The 23,417-nt window shown below is 34.1% G+C and overlaps 1 protein-coding gene across 14 annotated transcripts in view; it reads left to right on the forward strand.

Moving 5' to 3' along the window:
* EPHA5 (EPH receptor A5) overlaps nucleotides 1-23,417 on the forward strand; it is a 346,930-nt gene that overhangs the window by 316,919 nt on the left and 6,594 nt on the right. For 12 of the 14 annotated variants that reach the window (XM_073237522.1, XM_037026646.2, XM_037026647.2 and 9 more), the window contains 4 exons: nucleotides 833-1,042; nucleotides 3,881-4,030; nucleotides 13,040-13,233; nucleotides 16,697-16,852. In XM_073237522.1, the coding sequence (XP_073093623.1) occupies nucleotides 833-1,042; nucleotides 3,881-4,030; nucleotides 13,040-13,233; nucleotides 16,697-16,852 (710 nt within the window). Of the gene's footprint in view, nucleotides 1-832; nucleotides 1,043-3,880; nucleotides 4,031-13,039; nucleotides 13,234-16,696; nucleotides 18,108-23,417 lie in introns of those variants that run through there. The other 2 variants (XM_073237525.1, XM_073237529.1) reach the window with 2 other exon arrangements.

A 23,417-nucleotide genomic window follows, 5' to 3' on the forward strand; every position in this document is an offset into this window, starting at 1 on the left:
TAAATATCAGCAACACATTTTATTAGTAAATAGCTTGTGCTAGACAATGTAAACATGTTTGTAGGCCTGATGATAACCTGCAGGCTGGCAGTTTTTCACATTGAGTACAGCAAGTGACACTATCGGACACCAGCATTCCCAAGGATGCTGAGGGGCCTGTGCATGGAATCAGACAGCAGCCTCCTGAGAAGGCAAAGTTCCCTTCTGATCTCCAGCCTCTACCAGATCCTGTTGCCAAATTTCTTACACAGATCTTCAAGGCTCCAGTCTCCTAAGGTCACATCATGCTTTTGTTTTAAAATAATCATCAGTTGAACCTTATTCTATGTACCTACGGTAAGTTCAGTGCCCTGAATAAAGACAGGAAAATTCCACGAAATACTAAGTGTGTCCGGTCGTTGCTCTGTCATTGCCCCCAACTGCTATTGCACCATCTCCCTTATTTCCTGGGGCCACTTCTTTACCCCAATATGCCTATCCAGCTGGCTTCTTTTCAAGCGCTTCAAAAATGTGCAACGTTAACTAAGGCAGACACTAGGCTGCCGTGATGAACACTCTCCTCTGATGATTCAGAATAAAGGAATTACAATGCAGAAAAGGACAACTGAATGAGATCTTTGACAAGGGCATTCAACACCTCTATGTGCTTTGACCAAATAGAGGACTGGTAAACAACACAAATATACATTTCCTATATTTGTCCATTCTTCTTCAGATAGAAATTGTATATGAATTTGTTGATAGTATTAATTTGGGGATTGAAGGAAGACCCTTTCATAGTTTCCCCCAGTGACTTGTTTTGTTGGCTAGTATTCCTACATTGTTTTTACAGAAAAACGATGGGCAATTCACTGTGATCCAGCTTGTTGGCATGCTGAGAGGCATTGCTGCAGGAATGAAGTACCTTTCTGACATGGGCTACGTGCATAGAGACCTTGCTGCCAGAAACATCTTAATCAACAGTAACCTTGTGTGCAAAGTGTCTGACTTTGGACTTTCCAGGATACTGGAAGATGATCCTGAGGCAGCCTATACCACGAGGGTAAGATCTAACACAATGCATTTATGGAACACGAGACTAGAGACATTTAATTTTTAAAGTTTTTAACGGGCATAGCAAAAAAGGACATTTGTCCAACATACAAAGAGAGAGGAAAAACGGGGAAGGACAAAAAATTCCAGATAATTCTTTGTGTTAATAGCAGCAAATTCAAATATTAAACTCTGATAAACAACGTATTCACCTTATGAATCTCAAAAATTCATTTTTTCTTACAGATTCTGAAAATAAAATGTTTGAGTTCAGAGTGAATACAATATAAAAATCATACAAAGTTTTAAATATATAAAAAAAGAGACAATTTCCTCCATTATAAAAAATCAGTATAATATATATATGAATATATAAATAAGGATAGCATAACTCTCTCACTGTAGTATCTTCATTAGGTAGCTTAAACTCTCTCACTGTAGTATCTTCATTCACAAAACAAATACAGAAATATTTAAACCTACCTTTTTGAGGATGCACATGTTAGGGAAGAAAATAACTATTCCTTCAAACAGTTTTGATTTGCTGGAGATATTTTAATGCCTAATTGCTTTTCTGGTATACTATGTAAACTGTGAAGCCCACATCTATGGAAAATTGTTCACTAACTTGTACTGTCATACTTAGCATAAATCAACACTTTTACACCAGTATAATTCTTCCTGTATTAATATGGTATATAACAGGCAATTCTTTCTGTGGAAAACTGGATATTGGTGCAACAGAATTTTCTGGGCAGCCTATGTATTGCACTTCTTGAATTTGAATCCCTTATGATAAATTACATTTGTTTAATTCTAAATCTTTTCAATGTCAAGAAAACATGAAGTTAGATATTTCCATGTTCAATTTTTTAATTAAATGTTTAAACTCCTTGTGAATACATAAATCTGTCAGTGTCTTTTTCGATATACAATTTGTTAACTTTTGTTTCAATATAGAATGCTCGTCATCTCACATTCTTAGGTAGATGTGTTACAGACTTTCTTAATTCAACTTCTAAAAATTACTTTTACTCATAGTCTGACAAGAAACTCTTTTCATAGATTATAATGCTGTTTTTTTTCCTCATTGTTGCTTTGTGACTCTTGGATATTTAGGGATTATACTGTGCTGACTATCCAGAGTAATTTACCTAAGCAAACAAAGCCTTTAATGGTCAGCTTAATAAATCAATAAACTAATGATGGTATATCCCTCTTCTTCTGACCTAATTATCATTGCCATTATTTGCATGAAATGAAGCCTCAATTAAAAATGCTCCTGGGATTAAGTTGCACTTCATAAACTTGGCCTAAGCAAAAATGAGGTTATAGAAAAATCCATTCTCAGTGTAATTGGTTGATGTCTTAGTTAGATGCATAAAGACTTGTCAATGTCTGTGTCAGTATGCCCTGCTGGGGGAAGGGGGTAATAGGGAGGGGACCGGGTAAGAAAGAGAGGAGGCAGAGATTCTGAGACTCTCAATACTTACTCCTCTGAAATAGTACATGGTGGCAGTTTATGGAAAATCCATATACTGAGAGATGAGAAGGTAAGGGAACTTTCAGATTATATTGATGTCAAATATGGTCAGAGGACCAGGAAAAAAATTATAGGCTGAAGTTTAATGTAATCAACAAACCATAATTTTAAGAAGAAGAATTAAAATGTATTATAGAATACCACATATAGCTGGGCCTGATAATGTAATCTTACCTATGAATATTTAATTAACAAAACTATGCTTTAGGAAAATCTTAAAATGGTGTTACCATATATCCAAGTAGTAAATAACTCAAATTTAGTTTGAATAATTCAAATTAACTTCAACTCACAGAGCAATTTCAAGCTCTACATGAAAGTTATTTCCTCATATGTCTTGAAACTTTGGTTCATAAAGAGCAATTTAAGTCCCATATTTCCTAGTACATGAATTAAATTATTCCCTCTTTGCAAAATGAGAAGGCATAAGTTAGTCTTTTTACAAGAAAATATTCAAAAGCTACACTCTCATATCTTTCCCTCAATATTTCTTTTACTTGTAAATGAAAATATGATTTCCTGGGTCTGCCTGTTTTTCAAAATTAAGAGAAAAAAACTTTACCCTAACAGGGGTAGGATATAAAAGTGTTTATTTTGTGAACTAAAAAAAAACCTACCTCAATTTCTTTACTATGTAAAAAATTCCAAACTTGATAATTACATTTTTTACCATAATTTAATTTCAAGGAATGTTTTAATTTTTTTAATACCTATCTCTTAGGCTATATATCTATATATCAGTCTAGCTGAACAAATACAAAAGCATACCAATGGATAATAAGAAAAATCAAGCCTAAAAGAAATTGCATGTCAGGGGAAAGTATAATTAAGTTTTTAATAGATCTGATATTCATGCTTGTCTTATTCACTGCTAAACTTATCAGGGTTACATTTAACAACCAAGATTTTACATTTATAATTCCTGTGTTAAAGCAAAAAAAAAAAAAACACATGAATTTGAGTCCTTCACTCCCTGCTAGAAAGTCACAAAAGTCTTCCTTATTGATTTGATCTGCTTGAATGCCTGCTTACCCCCACTTAGGGTTGCCACCCTGGTGCTGTAATTGATGTGGTGCTGTGTGTTGCAGTGGTCAAACAGGATCTAAACTAGAAGCCTTATGGACAACCAGTTAGTAGTCAGTCTACAAGTGCTTATGGACTGAGATATGTGTAAAGAGACTGCATGCTGTCAAACAGATTCACTTAAAAATGCTACATCTCTCTCTAGATTTTTGTTTGTGAGGTAACAATATCTGTAGATACATTGAAGTATGTGGGAATATTTTTATTCTGTTTCAATTGTAGGGAGGCAAAATTCCAATCAGATGGACCGCCCCAGAAGCGATAGCTTTCCGAAAGTTTACCTCTGCCAGTGATGTCTGGAGCTATGGAATCGTGATGTGGGAGGTTGTGTCTTATGGGGAGAGACCCTATTGGGAGATGACCAATCAAGATGTAAGTATGGAATTACTCCCCAGCTAGTTTGGAATGAAACGTTTTGCTCTCTGAGTCAGGAGACATGAGATTTTTCATTTCTAAAAAATGGCAGTTGCTAAAGAAAATGAAATATTTGCTTACCGTCTGTTTTGTCGTTGAAATATCCTTTATGCAGAAGCTCAAAATAAGTTAGTACAAAGGAAAGTAAGCTACTGTTAATATAAAAGCTCAGTCCCTTGCCAGACAGTTCTAACTATATTGTGGTGATGGTTCATTCATTTAGTTAGTATCATTTTCAAAGATGAAGAGCCACCAAAGAATGAGTACTGACAGGCAAGATTTATGATTTGCATTTGATAAAACCAGCTAATACTCCAGGACATAAGGATGAATATTGATTTAACAGTGTATTCTCCTAGAGGATAAAATGGAATAATCTGTGTTTCTTTAAATAAAGAAATGTAAGGAGAGTTGGATCGCCTATTTATTTGGGAAAACACTGATTTTTTCCCACATGGAAAAATAATTCATGCTTCAAATAATAGAATCCTAAAATCAAAGGAACCATGAAGAAATCTTCTAATCAAGTTCAGAATATTTATTATATGCTGCCTGACATGTAGCTCTTCAGTTTTTGCTTTTGTGATTGTCCATTGTTACTATTGAATACAGTCCCTTCCATTTTGGATCACGTTGAAATTTGATATCTTCTCTTCAAATAACAACCATAAAAGCAGTTAGCATTTATTGATCCATTACTAGGTGCCATACACTATCTGAAGCATTTTACCAACTAATGTCTCATTGCTTCTTTATAAAGCAAGTGTACTGAACAGTCTTAACTCAATAGCATACTAGTTTAAAACATTTATTCTATTTCTCCAATTATTTCTTTCATGCATTCTCTGTAAAATCTCCCCCCTCCCATGCTTTGTGGGTTGTTAGATTCTACAGCTCTCCGGCCACCTTTTGTTAAACATTCAAAGTGTTTTCCAGATCCTCAGGGCCAGCCTGACATTCAGTAGCTAGACTGAGAAGGAAGAACGGTCAGATTTTTGCTCTTCCTCTTCCTCTGCTGAAGTCTGTATCTGGATTTCTCAGGATTGTCCTTGATGGAAGTATAGAAAAGAAGGGGGCATGATGGTTTTTATAATGTTGGTTTGTTGATGTCTCCAAAGGGACAGAAATCCAAGCAGTCCTTGTGAGGTTTATGTCAGCCTTTCCAAAAGCCCTTGAAGGCCTCCTTATGGAAGGTCCCCAGAGGAGAAGGATGTACTCCAACTGACTTCTCCCAATGTCTCTTAAGTGCCAACTGCTCCCCACTTCACAGTCCCTCACTGCACTTTACACATTTCTGCTTCACGTGAGAGAAACCCTTTTATGCTGGATGCTCTGCCAGTGCTCCCTCTCTGGGACTTCTGCTGCAAGCTGCCCCAGCCAGCATGCCTTCACACTTCCCCAAGTGAGAAGCCAGGGCCATACTTGGGCTTTCCCAAGAATTATTTCATAGCATTCTAAAATCACTACAGGTGGTTTTCTTTGTGCCTCACTCGCTTGGCTTAGGAAGGAGTTGCTGACTGGTATTTATCTAATTTTGGGAGCACATAGTATCTATTAGTCTTCAACTTAATGATTTTAGGGGCAGTACAATGGTGAAAGTATCATTAAACTCTTGTTATATTTTTAACAATCCACTAAGAGAGGTGTTATTATTCCTGTTTTGCAATTAAGAAAATGAGCCTTGGGGAGATGAAATTACTTTCTTAAGATCACAAAACTAACCAAAGTTATACCAGAAATTTCAGCCTGATTCTCTATAATTATTTTCCTAACCACCACATGCCTCCAACTGAATCAATATCTACTTTCCCCCTTTCATTTTCAACCAATGATCCTAGATCAGCCTTCTAATCGAATATAAACTGTTCAACTCAATATGTAATGACTTCTCTGGATTTATCTGGTCTAAACAGAAATCAGACCTATTTGCCACTTTCTATTCTTCAGGTAAATGCCAAACACTAACTTAGCTGTAGAACACTTCAGTTTGGCTTCTAAGTTCTCTTGAGGATCATTTTAATGCCATTCTTTTCTTTAATTTTTCTGAAAGCATTTTATTCTGTCATGACAGCAAGCCTGGTCCCCTTCAATCAAGGAAACATTTGTCCCTTCTTTGCCTAGATAGCTCCTTCTGACATTTGAGATATTTTGAGTTCTAATTCCATCACTCAAAATTATTAGTCCTTTCCAAGTAGGTGTATGATATACATATATATTATCATCCATGCTATTGGCAATTATACCTCAGAGAGCTGTATGTGTCAAAAATAGAATTATTAGCCAAGTGGGCCGTGATGCCAGGTGAATGTCTATGAGTGTTCCTGCTGATCTTGACTGAGCTTACCCATGCTCCTGGGGCTTGGCTCATCTATACTGGGACACCCTGGCTCCCTTCCACGTGGCCTTCATCTTCCTCGGAGACCAGAGGCAAGCTGAGAGTGGACTCATTTGCCAAGTGACTGGAGGGCAAGAATGGGCCCAGCTGCACCTCACTGGCCAACCCCATGATTGAGGATGGCCCAGTCACACTCCTCGTGAGTGGACAATATAAAGTTAGAGGGCAGGGGACACAGAAACAAGGAAATGAGAAAGATTTGGGACACACTGTTTTCTGTGTTCAGCCGTTTGAGTCTTGCTACTCTTCCAGATAACTTTATTTCAAATTATTTAGAAAAATTCAAAGGAATGGTGGTAAAATATTCTCAGCAAGTTGTAAAACTAAAATCTAATGTTTTAACTTTGACTGGGTTTTCCAAGAATCTAAATAAGGTTTACAGAAAAGTATTATTTGAGTACTTATCTTTCTAAATGTTCTGCCTTTAATATAACATCCAATACATGCTCTGTATTTCCTCAGCAAGTTCACAATCATTAGCAGTATTTGTTGCTAGTTAAGTTTGATGCCTCAATTTCTATCCATTCTGATATCCAAGAAACATGACAGATCTACTGTATCTGAAAATCATGATTGCTGAGTATCTCTTTGGAAAGAATTAGCAGATAGCAAAGTAGATGTGCTGATTTGGCAGCTTCAAATGATATCTCCTATAATCTTTGCATTCCAGATGCTATATAATTCTAAAAGGGCTCTGCCACCATGAAAATATCACATTACCAAGACATGCAGAATAACCTGAATCTTTCAGAGGAAAGAGCAGAATGCTCCCATTTCTTTTGATTTAGGATTACCTTTGTCATCACAGAAAGAACCACAACAACACGTAATAAAATAAACTAGAATGATTAAAATGATTTTAGGTAAATATCAGACCATGAACTCTGATTCAAGCTCGGGAATCTAAGATAATATCCTGTAGTCAGTAGAAGGTTTTTTATTGACAACAAACATTATAAATGTCAACATTTTTCAGAACTTAAAAACCCAAAGAAAAGATGATTTCATTGCACTACACTTCTATATTTAGTGGCAGTGTCTTTCTCTTATACTTACTGGGAAACATGAATACATAGATTATACAGAGCATGTAGATAGTAAAACACTTTAAAACTCATTTAAGTTATCCATTTTTCAATTTTCTCATCTTATAATTATTTTTATCCATTTTCTTAGGCAGCTACTTTTCTGTTACTTTTTCTGTTGGTTTAGATCTTACTTATAAGGTAGCAGAATATTTGATTCCCAAAGGATTTCAAACCACTTTGTACTGGGTGTGACTCTCTTTCTATTCTTTGTTCTTTGTTTCTATTATGATGGGACAGATACATATATACATATATAATACATATAAAAATACTGCTGTAATATTTTGTGATAAACAATAGACTATTTTAAGGTAACAGATAGCATTTGTAATTAACTATTAGGAATTTATTTCTCATCCCAATACTGCAAATTACCAAGATTCAAAAGCGAGTAAATTATTCAACATCTCAGCCTCAGTGTGATAATGTCTAAAGTGAGTACATTGGTAAAACAAATATTGGCTTTCTAAAGATAATACTGCTCTTGGGTGGAAGTAATTATTTTAGGGACTGGTAACTTGTGGTAATTCTTACCCTTTGAAAAAGTGATATATAAAGAAATATGAATACTTCAGTTCAAAACTCCTATTCCTTCCTATTTAAAAACAACAACAGCAAAAACAAAAGTCTTGAACTAAAGGCCAGTAGTCTTGAATTCTAGACTCTCAGTCCGTTTCAATGATTATAAAGAGAATGGACTTGAATAGAGGATTTCTAAGATTTCTTTAATCTCTGAAACTCTACTGATCTACGATTGGTAGACTAAGGAAAAGAAATAACGTATCTTTAGTAACTATTGGAAACAGGAAAGAAATCCTAGTAAAAGGATTGCCTTTGTCATCATAGAAAGAACCACAAGATAATTGGTTTATCTGGAGCTATTTCTATGGTATCTGAGATTATTTCCAGAAATATACTCATAAACTCTAGTCACTTCAGGGGAGCTTCCTAGGTCATGGGAACAAAAGAGCATATACGTGAGATTCGGATATACTTAGCGACACGGTCACTCCCACCACAGCTAGGACTTCATGCAACAAAAAGCACAGCTGATGCTCAGGTTCTTCAACAAACTTCCTGCTGCCCAGTTTTCCAGCCTACGTTTTCACATCTCCGATGCAGGATGCACTCTCTTCCAGAAGAGCTCGTTGTAATTCCAGACACTGATTTTTTATGATGTAAAAAGTCTGATTCTGTGGGATACAATCCATATCTCTCCCATCTTATTTTCTTGGGAGGAAACTATTTCTAATTCCACCAGTGTGACTCAACACCAGGAGAGGGAAGATCACAGGTTTGCTTGCCAGAGACACTTAAATGTGGGTCTTACCACTGTTACTTCTTGCTTTGTAAATGCAGGTGATTACTTAACCTTCTGGAATTTTGAGTGTTTTATCTGTAAAATGTGTATAAATTCTTGTTTTGCAAATATATGGTGAAAAATGAATGTAGATAATAAATGTTCAGTTTGCCTCATAGTGTCTATCACATAATGCCTATGCTTGTCTAGGTCCTTTAAGAAACCTGTGCCAAAAGGGGATTAGATACACATTAGTATCGTTAAAGGGAAATATTTGTAAGAAATCATATGGGTGTGACTCCAGGTACAGTAAAGATGAAGGAAGTGTGATTGGTGCACCTGAGAATGCAACGCAGTTCTGAGAGAGGCTGACACAGCTGCCAGGGAGTCCTCAAGACAATGTTGCCTGTCACAGGCATATGCTAGGAGTGAGCCTATCTTATGGTCACTGCTTTATGTCCAATAATTGACTGGGAGCAACATGTGCAAAGCATGGCCTTAGTGTGGTTTCAGAGGGTTAAGGATTCAGAGTTTTTGGTCAATTACCATCCCAGCAGGTAAAGATATGAGAGACAAATTTCCGGGTTCCAGCCCTTCTGCAGCACAGACCTACTCCCCCACACAGATTCAGGGACCACCTGTTCCATGGTTCTGTGGGCTTTTCTTCCTGAGGGCAACTCAGAAAGGCAGTTTGAGTTGCAGTGCAGCCTCTCTAGCTTCACCTGATCTCAGAACCTTGCCTGGTCCTTAGCTATTTCCCCTTCCCACTGTCGATTCTGAATTCCCCTCATCAATCAACTTGGCAGGTAATGGTGGTTTAAGTGGTGGCCTGAACCAAGCCTACATTTTTGGTGGTAAGCATTTTCAGGCAACGGTTGTTATAAATGAGAAATAAGACCTTAAGTGTATCCCCTGGGTTCCACACGTATTTTCCTCTGGCCCAGCTGTGTGAAAGCAGCTCAGATGCCTCTTGCTGCTCAGTATAAACCCACCTTTTCTGTTATGATGACCCTTCTTCTCTTCTGCTTGTACCTGGGCACAAGTAGTCCAGTGCCTTAGTGGCAGCCATAACTATTATTTCAAACCCGTGCTGTATTCCCTGGTAGGAGTCCTTAGGAACAAAGCACAACACAGAAGTCCCTGATTTAATACGTGCACTGCATCCTGAAGAATGGCACCGCTTTCAGAGTGTTGCCTCCGAGTTCATGCTTCAGCTGGGCCTTTAAAGTCTTTGGGTATATTCCATGAGGCTTGTTGCTTCTGGATGGTGAACTATGTATAGTGGGACTGGAACCAGCTTGTTTGCATGTATATGGTGAATTTTCAGATATTTCTGCTTGAATGAGATTGTATTGGTGGCTTGCAGTTGACATGGATGGAGTATCTACACCAATGAGAAAAAGTTCCAGTATGTTTTATTCACAAGGAGAGCCAGTTGTTAAATATTTACCTGCACTTGACTGAGTATGTGACACATTCACAACATTCTTCACTATGAAGTGGATACTCTGGTTGGGGGATATGTGGAATTCCAAGTTTGCAGATCCAGCATCCCAAAGCTTATAATGCTGGTTGAGACTTTGTGGGCAGCAAAAGTGAATGACACCCAAGAAAATGCACAGCTTCTAATAATATTTCAGATGTAGCACATCTGAACTGATGTCAGACTGTCTGGAAAAACTCTAGTTGTCTTTTTCTTTTTTTCTTTTCTTTTTTGCATCTCAAACATCTACATTCACAAATGTATCAGTAATAAGAAAGTCAGTCGAGATTATGATTTGTTTGGTTATACATTATAAATTGAATAATAAAATGAACAGCCTATGTTGCACTTTGATAGATCTCCAACATTTCACAAATCACTAGAATACTAATGCCATTATTTTCTCCCCAAAACTATGAAGGAAACAGTAGTTAAAAGTGAAAAAAAATTTCAATGTATCTAAATATAAAATCTAAAGTTATAGTTTAAATATATTTTAAAGATAAATTCTAAAGATAAATTCAAAATTAAATTCAATAGCCTAATTTCCTGGGCTATGTCCTAAGTAGACCTAGAGACAGTGTATTATATTTCTATATGTAAATTTATCTGAAAATAAAACTGATTAAGCAACATATTCTGGAAATAACTTATAAGATAAAATACCTTATAAAGTTCTCTTAAAACTAAAGAGTTGGTTTAATTTACTCATTTCAGAGTCACTTATAAGACTAGCTTCTCAGCAGAAGAAAGAATATTTTTTAAAAGGAACTAAGGAAAAAAATAGAGCTAATTGGTAGCAGTTTTGGGAAAAACTTCCCTATGAAATAAATCAGGTTTTAAGCAAATAGGAATCCCTATTCTCAATGCATAGTGAAATATTTCATTATTTAAACTATAGTAGAACATTATATTTTGGTACATGTTATTAAAGATAATAACACTATCATCAGCAATGGGGAGTCTTATGTTATGAACTTCCATTAATAAATGAGTCCAGATGGTACTTTTCATTCTTTTACTATTTATTTGACCACCAATGAGGATAAATATTTTCTCAAAATTAATTTAACATTTTTTTCTTTTGTAAATTTTTCATTAGTATCTAGTCCTAATTTATCTGTTGTCTTATTTCTCAGTATGCATGAATTTTTGATAGATTAGGTTAACCATATGTTATGCTTACTGTAATATTTTTCTATTGTCATTTTTGTTTTAATTTTTTAATACTATTTTTTAGTTAACTAAGGTCGTAGGTCACTCTCAGGTATCTTGCTCATAGTTACTCACATATCTGACCATTTATTTTTAGAGTCCTTGAGTTCTTGTTATCTCTCTGCCTGTATTTAACTATTGGTGCTTCTCAGGAAGCTACACTTGACTTCAAGCTGTGATCAAGTGCTGATGACCCCCACATTTATATTATCAGCATAAATATCTCCTATGCCTTAGCCAGATTCCTGCAAATTGCCATCTGGGTTTTCTCCACTCACCTCAAATAAAACAAGCCCCAGATGGTGCCTGCCAACATTTCTACCCCCATAGATGTTCTTACCTAAAGTTAACAGCAATAACCATCCAGTGTGATAGGCTTAAATTTGGTTCATCTCAAATACTTTCTCTCCTCTCTCCTCTACTCCATGTCATAAATGTCCCTTAAATCTACAATCTCATTTTTCCATCTGCCACTGCTTTTGTTCAGATGCCATTTCCTTTATTGAGAGACTGGTTTGTTTCCAAACTTTTGAAATTAGCTTTGTAAAATTACCTATTCTAATCAATATATATATTGTTTCCATTTGTCAAACCAGATTTAAAGTGTATGTCAAAAAGATGCAATTAAATTTAACTGTTAAGGAAGTATTCATAATAGAATTTTGAGAAATATGTTCATTAATATTGGTTTTTGGTATTACTTACATATTTGAGTTTTAATAATTGGACAGAGAGTGTATCATGTTCAGTAGCACAAACAAATCTTTCCTGGATTTAGACATTTTGATAGCAGCAGTAACATTATGATTGTTGTTCATAAAGCAATCTCACAATTAGACTGATACTCATATGTGTGGTTATATTTAAAATCAGTGATGTTTGTAATGCCTGAGCTACTAGACAGTCATTCCAAATTTCTGGCAGAAATCAGTAGATGATAATAAACAGCCAACCCTTGTCATTATTAAATGATACATGAGACAGTTATGCTAATTTAGCATTTGACTTATCCATCATTTAGCATCCAAAAATCTCTTTTGAAGTAAAATTGCAATTCTATTACTTTAAGAAATGTGGTTCTGCACATAATTTTTCATTAAAAAGACATTAACTTTTCAGAGAAATCACTAGAAAATTTAATCTCTATTTGATTCCAGGATGCAAGGATAAATAAAACATGAACTGTTTATTTTTGTGACAATTAATTTTACAAATCACTCTTCATTAAGATTTTAGGTAAAAATGATTAGTACTTATTTTATAATATGTGAAGAAAGCCTGTCTATATTGTGATAGCATTTTTATTTCTTTATGTTGTTTTACTTTGCTGCAAATGCAACTAAACATAGATTGTAGACATGATGGTGCTATTTATTATGTCATGAGTAAGAATAAGAAAGAATGAAAGTTGGATAGTGGGAAATGACTGAAGCTATTCTATACTAAATTTGTGGTGTTGGGAATGGTTCTGTTTTGCTTTACCCAGGTGATTAAAGCAGTAGAGGAAGGCTACCGTCTGCCAAGCCCCATGGACTGTCCTGCTGCTCTCTACCAATTAATGCTGGATTGCTGGCAGAAAGACCGAAATAGCAGGCCCAAGTTTGATGAAATAGTCAACATGTTGGACAAGCTGATTCGTAACCCAAGTAGCTTGAAAACCCTGGTTAATGCGTCAAGCAGGTACAGGCCAGACCTGAGGGATTTTCCTGAATGTAGCTAATTCAGATTTGTATTAAAAATACCAAATCAATTAAATCATCTTTGTACACATGTTAAACTATGGATCTACATGACACTAACGTATTTGAGTATAGTTTTTGCATAATGCTACTCTCTTACAACAAAGTGTAAATGATTAAATTATGTTTTAAGTCACTTGTATCTAATCTAATAGGAAAACACGTTACTTTCAGAAAAGTGTTAATTGTAGCCAAATTCAGACAACACAAAAATAACCCACTCAAATACATATATGCATTTTCATGTGGTTTGGATCCCACATAGGTGCAAATGGGGAAAAAAAGTGACAAGATCATAAAGGAAAACCAGTTAAGCACTCATGTATCTTGAACCAGAGATATGGAGCAATAATTATTCTTTGATTTCTTTAGAATAGATTTTTAGGACCTGTTATATTTTATGAACATTGACAGATCCTTTAGGGATTCTTTGCTCTATACAGTTGTACACAGATATTTGGCTAATCATTCAAAGCATAGTCTGAACAAAACTTAAAACTGATAAATGAGTAATTCTATGGAAAAATTTGTGTGAGCAAATGAGCATTATTTTTTACTTTTCTGAATGCATATGAATGCATTTAAACAATGTTGCACATTTATAAAATGCACTTTTCTCCTTAACCTGAAATATTAAAGAATTATCCTCTCAAAAAATAAATCAGTTGTTTCTGAGAAAATTCATCAAATTGTTGTTTTCACGGTATCTGAGGCAATTGTCTATTTTTACAAGAAAAAGCATTATGTCAGTAACTGAATTGGCCCCATATTAGTAGAAGCTAAATGAGAAACAATTTGTTGATAAAGTTACAATCAGTTCTATGATTCTAACATAACATTTGTTCACTAGGTGAAAAGCCATTTTTAAGTACAAATGAGAAATGAAACTTCAAACTCTGTTCAAGCATCATTAACTTTCTGTGGTAGCAACTGGATAGTGCATCTTCTCAGTGATTATTCCTTATGTTATCCCCAAAATATCTGCTTTTAAGTTGTTTACCATCATGCAAAATATTAATCATTTCTCTCACCTACTGTCTGAATTATATTAATTTGTCACAAGTGAACGTAGGAAAGGAAATCATAAAAAGACATTTTTAGGTTCTAAATTGTGTTATAACAAAATGTGTAACGTCATCATTATTATAGCTTGAGAGCAGTTGAAAACCTCCAGAGAATTTTCATATTTCCTTATGTGCAGTATGTAGAATCAGCTTGCTAAGTTTTGTTTAAACAAATTTGCCTTAAGACTATACTGCCCACTACCCACCTTTATTCAGTCATCTAAAAATCCTGATTATAGGTATTAGTTTCTGATCATTGTCTCTTTCTCTCTCTTCCTACTCACGTCTCAAAACTTGATGATTTCAGTAACCATGTACATGATGTTCAAATATGTCCCTATACCTTGGAATTTTCTCCTTCAATGATTTTGGGCTTTAACCTACAGTGGACTCTCCTCATCATGATATTCTAGACTTTTCTATTTTCAAAAATTTCAACTCTTCCATAATTTCAATTTCAGGAACCCATTCTCCAACTGTTTCCTCCTGTATTTCTGTCTACAACAAATCTTTGACCACTACAAATCACTATAAGATACCCATTGATTAATACAACAAATACTCATGTGTCTATTCTGTGTCATGTTGTGGGTTAGGTGCTGAGTATAGAGCATTGAACAACACACTATTGAAAGAGAGATATATTGGACAAAACAAAAACATTAGAAGAACACTTTGGTTTTGGAGTGAAGAATGGGAGTAGAATTTAGGAGGATACACAGAAAGCTAGATAATTTGTGCATGTAAGAAATAACAGTGTCTTGAAAAGTGTTGTTGATGAGAGATAAGTGATCAGATGTGGAATATATTGGAAGTATATATATAAATATATACACATACACACACATATATATACATATATATATTAATACATAGTATCTAGAAGTAGGTGGTATACACAATGATAGATTATGAGGAGACTAAGGATTGGGAGGGCATATACTGATGTGCCATATACCATAATGGAGAGGACTTTAGAAGGAATTAAATGTGAGACGTGAGGAGTGTGGTTTTGACATGTTGGACTGATATTCTTATGAGAATTATGAAGTCATGAAGTAGGCATATGAATATATGAGAGACCTAGGCTGGAAATAATAAATGAAGAAAAATAAATGCCTTTTGAAGCATGAAATTGGGTAAAATTGCCTAGAGTGGTATGGCATTATAGCTTGAGCAGAGAAGGTATAGGACCAAGTCCTGGTTCCCTCCAAATTTTAAAGTCAGGAAAAGAAGGAGTAAGAGGCAAAGCAGAGTGAGGACAAGGTACATTCAATGTCACGATAGCCAGGAAAGAGAGAATTTTAGCGATTCAGAAGAGACTGGGATAAGACAGGATTTCAAGAGGGAGGAGGTAGTGGTGGTTGTGCAATGTTTCTGAGAGGTCAGTCATCTTACAGACTGGAAAACGTTCACAAATTTTGGGAAAATAGAAGTCATTGCTCACCTCAACCAGAGCAATTTTTATACAATTGGTTTAGAATAAATTATAGTGGAGCAGGTTGAAGTGTAAGTGGGACTTGAGACAGTGAAGAGAACATGATTAGAAAGAAAGGTATTTGTCTTATATCTTATGGTGGAAATTTACTTATAAATCCCCACTGACAGACATTTAAATTGTTTAGTCTTATTGTGTTCATGTACTTTTTGTCATTTTTCCATATTATTTCCTGAGGATACATTTTCAGAAATAATTATCATCATCATCATATCACTATTATTACTGTTGGTCAACAAGTATGAGTTTATTATGGTTTAGAACATCGCATGGTTTGATCGACTCCAGTTTTCATATGTATTTGGGGTTACATTTTGTTTTCTAAGTTCTGCTACTCATAGGTTTATTAACACATACCCCTCCATAAGAGCATAAAATAAACAATAAATAACTTCTGGACTTCTCTGGAAGTTAGCTTAAATGAGTATGAGTTTCTCTAACAAAGTCCAGGAGCAACTGGCTTTACACAAATTATCACACCTATCTATATTTAGTGACATTTTCTCTATTATGTTTACAAACAATAAACAATACCAGGAAGTAAATACACCTAAATCTCTACTTGAAACTTTTAGCTGATATGTTGTGTTACAGTAAATTTACTTATTAAGCCATTAAGAGTCATTAAGAAGCTATGAACTATATATAGATAGAAAAAAATCTGAATAGACTTGTTTTGTGTATTGTACTTTGAGTTATTTTCTTCAGTGTTAGCATTAATATATATTTCCCCTATAAACTTACTTATTACCCAAAGATCCATTGACTATGAGCTAACATTACAATACAATTCCTTATAAAAGAGTTAAAATGTTTTAATATGTGTATTTTCTTTATTTTAGAGTATCTAACTTATTGGCAGAGCATGGCTCACTGGGCTCTGGAGCCTACAGATCAGTTGGTGAATGGCTAGAAACAATCAAAATGGGCCGGTATACAGAGATTTTCATGGAAAATGGATACAGTTCAATGGACGCTGTGGCTCAGGTGACCTTGGAGTGAGTAATTTTTCTGATAATTTTTACATAATTGCTGGGGCAAAAAAAATTTTTTTTTTTTACCCTGTCTGGATAAGGTCAAGGGAAATCATTTAACCTTTGTCCAGTGTGGCAGCTTTCAAAGAAGCACTTCTTTTTTAGCCTGTATTGTTAACAACTGCATGGTTATGCAACTTGTGGCCAGTATGTTTGCTTCTTTGTTTCAAATAGCATTTAAATATTTGAATAATTAGAATAACAGATCTTTGGCAAAATACTGGTATTTTGTGTTGTGGAAGAGATGTTTTCTTGACAAAGTTTTTATACTGGTACCTATGTTATATGAATGTAATTCCAAAACAAACTGTAAGCACAATTGGTGTGACTAGTCCTACATAATAATAAAACATATTCCTAAATTTTGGCTGTGATGAATATCTGAGTAACGGCAACTTAAACAAAGCTTCCCAGGCAGGAATCTCACTGAATCTCTACATGGTTCAGCTTATATTCTTGTAGTCCAAGGATATATCAGATCCTGCCTCTGATTCGTTCTTTGGTACAATCTCAGTGGAACCAATTGTGCCCTTTTCTGTTTGCACGTTTAAGGTAAAATTTATCAGATTTTATTAAATAAAAATCATTAGAGTTAAATATTAAGATATTTAAGATTGTAAGTTGTTTGTATTTTATTATATACTCTGTATGTGTGATTATTTTAGCCTAATATTTGTTATTTGTGAAAATTAACTGTCGTTCTGGTGGTTCCATCTCAATTACATTAACATGAATGATGTTTTAACCTGTGAATAGAGTGATAACTTGCTTCAACTTACCTACAAATTCAAAGGTTAAAATATTGTTGTAAGGATTAGAACATAGAATAACATTTTAAAGCACTAAACCACAGTCTTTATTCCATTACTTTCCATAATATGAACACTGAACTTTTCTCTCTCACTATTTCTATTATTCTGACATTCTTGATTCATTGAATTCACTGCCCATACACACAAAAGGTAACAGGGTACCATCATTTATCACCAGTTAATGTCACATTCTCAGCATTTCTCTTCCCTCATATTTATAAATAAAAAATCACCCTCTGCTTGCTCTCTTAATTTATTGAATCTCATTTTCACCATCACCACCAAATCATGTGTATTTGATGACACTTATACTTTACCCATTATTTCTTTGGACATTCAAAGAACTAATTTGTGCTATATTTAAAATAGGAAACAAAATTTTATTGATAATTTAAAACTATTTTTACATGATTGCTATTTAATTTTTCAGTAAAAATGGTCATTTTAATTTATTAAAGTCATTTGTCATTTTATATTAAAATGATACTGTAGGTATTTCTACCCAATGTCAGATTACTTGTAAATATATAATAAAATTATTTGCATTAAACAATGTCTCTTTTTTTATTAAAATAGCACATATACATGCATATATATATATATATATTTACATCCACTACCTTTTTGCTTCTCCCCCTCACATAATAGTTATAATCACATAATGGTTTTTTGCATTAACTACTTCAGTTCTACTTAATCTCTTTGGGGCCTCAAAACACCACAAGTATGTTGAATATTTTAGCAATATGGTTTTACTTTTTCTTATTTGTTCTAACTCTTTTTCTTTTCTTATATGCCTTTTTTCCCCCAAACTCTTCATTTTGTATGTTTTCTTTCAATCCCTGGTAGCTTTCTTCTATCTTCTTATTATGGTTCTCCACTTCGTCTCTAGTCTCCAGTAATTTTTGTGGGGCCAATTTTTATCTTTTCAGTTCACTTTCTTCTCTCTGTCTCTACTACCTTGGAAGCTTGTTGCTTATTTCTTACTGCCTCCTTTCAGGTATTTTGCCTTTTAATTCATTCTTCTTACCAGCAGAACAGGGTAAAATTAGAAAGCTTATCAATATCTTCCTGTTCAGAGATGTTGGTCTCCATTGGTCAATTGCTTCAGATTCCTGGGTCAAGTACACATTCCTTACTAGGAGCTGAGTCAGAAAACCTTAACTCAAGTGAAGCTGATTTTGTAAAGAGTCCAGCACCTTTAAATATATGTCCTCCTCTTGTTTATTGTGCTTTTGACCACATTTTTTCAATTTAGTAAGAACATATTTTTCAAAATACTGTTTAAATAACTCACAAAGCAGTAAGCAATCAGTTACTTTTTGGTCAGGAATATAAGAAAATGATTATTATGTGCATTTTACTTGTCCTTCACCATAAAAAGTCAGTCATTATTAAGGCCATACAGCAAAGGAGCTGGGATGTTCACAAAGGCAAACACAAGCTCTTAAAACACTTACATGATGATTTTTACACACGGTCTTTACTCAATATCTGAATACTAATTTGATGGAGCCTGTATAATACAATAATAAACTATTATCATCAGTGTTAATGCCAAGGCATAATAGAAACTGAGAACTGGAAAAATACATTCATATAATAAGTGCTTAGAGGCGAAAGTTTAAAATCAGTACAAAGCAAAAGATTCAACTGCTATACACTTAAATTAGAAAAATATGGTACAATTTGTACCATCAAATTTGTTCTCATAGTGGGTTTAGAAAAAGGAAGAGTAAAAATTTACAATTTTTTGGAGCCACACACTTCAGTAAAAATGTCCTTCATTAAAGATTTGATTTTATTTGTTTATGGGTTTTATGCCAGCACATGCATCTATGGCCTAATGTGGAAAGGAAATGAAAAGCTTAGAGATCTTAGAGTTAAAACATGTTCAATGAAAGTGGCTTTCAACCTTAGACATTTTTGTATGTCCTCTGTGCCTAAATATTGCTATTATGTGTACAGTCCTCATATTAGAGTGCAATTTGTCCTATGGTGTGTAAGTGCAATGGGTTATGGTCAGCAGGGAAGAGTATGTGCTTGAGGTGAGTAAAAATTGAATCCAAAGATTTGCATGAAGGGCAGTATTATGGCTACTCTTTAAAGTTCTTGGCAGAGCAATACTGTCAACTTTTGATTATTCAGAAAATGACCAAAATTCAATGAATTTGATTATTATACCAATTACATGTAAGCTGAAGAGGTTCCCATTAGTATCATTTATTAAAATAGGGTCTTAACTACTAAAATGAAAATATCACAAATCTAGGGCCAAAATTTGTGCACACTAATTCAAATAGATTTCTTAATAAAGTCATTATGCATAATTTATTATACACTTAAAAGATATTTACTAGCCTCTGTGTTCTTCAGCGCTAAGCTAAAGCTTCTTGTCTGACCCTCAAAATGTCTTACCCATTGAAAATCATGATCCAGCCACGGTTCGTCTTCTCTTGCCAAATGTAAATATATTTATCCTCCATAGTAGACATATAAATGATTATCAAGATTCCTCTAAATGAACCAAAAATTTCCAAACATACAACTGTATAATCAAACTAAGACATAAAGAATAAACACTGAAATTTAGTGACTATTAATATATCTCTCTTCTCCCTTCTCCTATCCAGCCAATGCTGGTGGGCTGGGTACCAGCAATGTGGTTAAAAGGCATGTAAAGCAGAAGGGAGAAGAATGAGTAGGGAATGACTCATCCACAAAGGGATGAATTAAATCCTGAATAACCAAGAGTTGCTCCAACATCAACTAGACACCTCTTGTTCCCTATTTTTCATTCTGCCATTTTAGTCTCATACTATCAGTTCTTTCCATTGTTTAATATGGTAGAAGAGCATTTGAAAAAATGCTGGAATGTAAATGCAACAATGGTAATCCATTTTTTTTGTAGTTTTTCTAAAACTAATCATGCTTTGTTGACAAAAATCCAAAATATTTTTTATGTAACAATGCTATGCTCATCATGTTTAAATTCATAAGTCTATACTAAAAAAACAGTTTTCATCATTAGAATTGGCCTTGGGTATTACTTAATATTAGATGTCGTCATGGTACAATTAGTATAATATTTATAAATGGGGCACACCTAAATCTTTGCCTAACTATAAAATTTTCTACATAGAAAAATGAAATGAGTAAAAAAGCATGTCTTGTATTATTTCCAATTTTTTTCAAAATCATTATAAATAGAGCAGCAGCCTCATCATTAAATGTAAAATACATTAATTTTTATCAAATATCTCTCATTATCACTGCTAAATTGAAAATTTAATAAATACTTTAAGGAGTAAAATGGGAATTGTTAGAAATGACAAATGTGAGTTAAAACTATTTAAAATACTTTAATGCATCTACCAATATTGGAATAAAGTTATTTAAGCCTTAATAAAAACATTTCTCTAATACCGTTTTAATTCATTTATATCATTTGTGTATCATTAGAAAATTTGTAATATCATTAGAAAATAACCTAGTTTGTTGCTGAGAACAATTTCAACTTGCATAAATTTCTTCCCCACTTTTCACTAAAAATTACATTGTATAAAGGTATATGTACATTTGCATACATTACAATCATGCTATTTTCTAAATTTCTGCACATTAATTTGACCATTTTTTGAAATGACAGGTCAGATTTTTAAAACAACAACACTCCATTAAAGACATACAATTTATGCAATTACGTAAAATGCAATGCTGTGTTTTTATAACACCATTTCTCCCATGGAAAGAGGAGAGTAAAGTGGGAGGTTAGAAGGAGAGAGAATTTGAGTGGTCTGACCTTCTGTATGCATCTTAGCAGATAATCAGATCACAAGTTGACCTTAAAATAAAATTATATGCTTAGTTCACTGGGAAAATTTAAACGAATTTAAATTAAAATCTAGATGTAGGAATTTTCTGAAGACAGATTTTATTTGGCTATAAACACAAACTCTATAACTACATTTGTTAATTAATAGAAATCCTCAAAGTATTCATTCTTTAGCATGACATAGATGTCATGAAAAATTTTAATTCCCAAACATTGAACCAGAGTCTGTCTTGTGGTCAAGTTATTTTCAGAGAATTAATTTAACAATAAGTTAAGACAGTGAAAATTTAAAAATTTAAAAAGTTAAGTAAAATATCTTATATCTGCTAGACAAAATAACGAGTTAGAATATGGAACACACACACAGACTCACACACATGTACAAACACACTTCAAATTAAGGCTTTGGTATTACATATTCAAAGTCCATGTTGTTTGAATGGGAAAACCCATAAATTCTATTTTTTTCCAGATATTTCAGAATCTACTATGATGATTATATTCAAAAGCTCATTCCTATTAATTGGATTGGCCATATGAATTATGCAAGTACATATATATATATATTTCATCAGTACTTTCAAACTGGATATGTCAGAATCACCTGTAGGTTTATAAAGCATATGATAAAACATCTTTTTAAACTTCATTTCAATTACTAATTATTTAAATTCTCTAGTAGAAATTGGTTATTTTCAGGTTAAAACATTTTGGTTCCTTTTCTCTTGACTTAGGTCCAAGGTATGGTACTGTGTACTCCTTAATGCCCAAACCTACACAATTCTTCACGATTCATAAATTACATGTGGAAATATGAGGATATTTGTTAGTCCATAACTGAATTTGCCATGAAATATTATAAGTTGAGCTACCATAGCCTCAAAGATGTGTTCTGTTTCCTTCTTTTAGAATTTTGAATATTTGATGTTCTATCTACAGAGTTCCCATTTTACAGAGAGATCAATAAATGATTGCATGTAATTTGAAGTACTTTACTTAAAATCCTATCTCAGAGTGATGAAAAATTAAGAGTATGGACTTTGGTGTCAGGTTCCAGGTTTAAGTCCTATCTCTGCTACCCACCTGCTGTGTTATGTAGCTAAGTGATTTAAATCGTCTAAGACTATGTTTCCTCATCCATAAAGGAGACGAAAAAAAATCTGTATCCTAGGGTTATATATTTTCCTAGCATCTAGGGGGAGACCACATAAATTGTCACGTACTCTGTTTAATGTTAAATGCAATGGTTCTCAACCACGGGAGGTTTTGCCACTCAGGGGACATTTGGCAGTGTCTGGAGACATTTTGTCTTGTCACGAGGAGGGGCCATTGGTGGTGCAACGGCTGGCATTCAGTGGGTGGAGGGCGGCGGTGCGGCTGGCTGCCCTACTGGCGCGCAGGATGACACCTACACCAAAGGTTTACCCAATCCATAATGTGAACAGGGGCCAGGCTGGGAAACTGATTTAGGTGAACAGAGACAAGATTAAACTCAAGCCTCCTGTATTCCTATGTTAGCTTGTAACTAGCTATTTTATAGATTATTTCATAACTAACAATGGTGATTTTGTTTCAAAGTGAACTTTTATTGATTTCTATGTTTTACTCACGATCGTCTTCCACACCTACCATTATTATTATTTTTATATTGTACACTGGTATCTTGCAGCTATAATAATTTCTAAGTTTAATGTTGAATATTCACATTCTAAAAATGAAATGTTTCCACCATAAATATCAGTTGCTTCTTTTTTAGTTATTTGCTATTTGCTAAAAATTGCCTAAGAAATAAAAAAAAGAGGAACAGAAACCTAAGATATTGTTTAAATAATTATTTCCAGTACTAATATATAGAGCCTAAATATCCATTTATTTAATTTCT

This window comes from Manis javanica, chromosome 5, assembly GCF_040802235.1.
Source record: "Manis javanica isolate MJ-LG chromosome 5, MJ_LKY, whole genome shotgun sequence".
NCBI classification, from domain to species: Eukaryota; Metazoa; Chordata; class Mammalia; order Pholidota; family Manidae; genus Manis; species Manis javanica.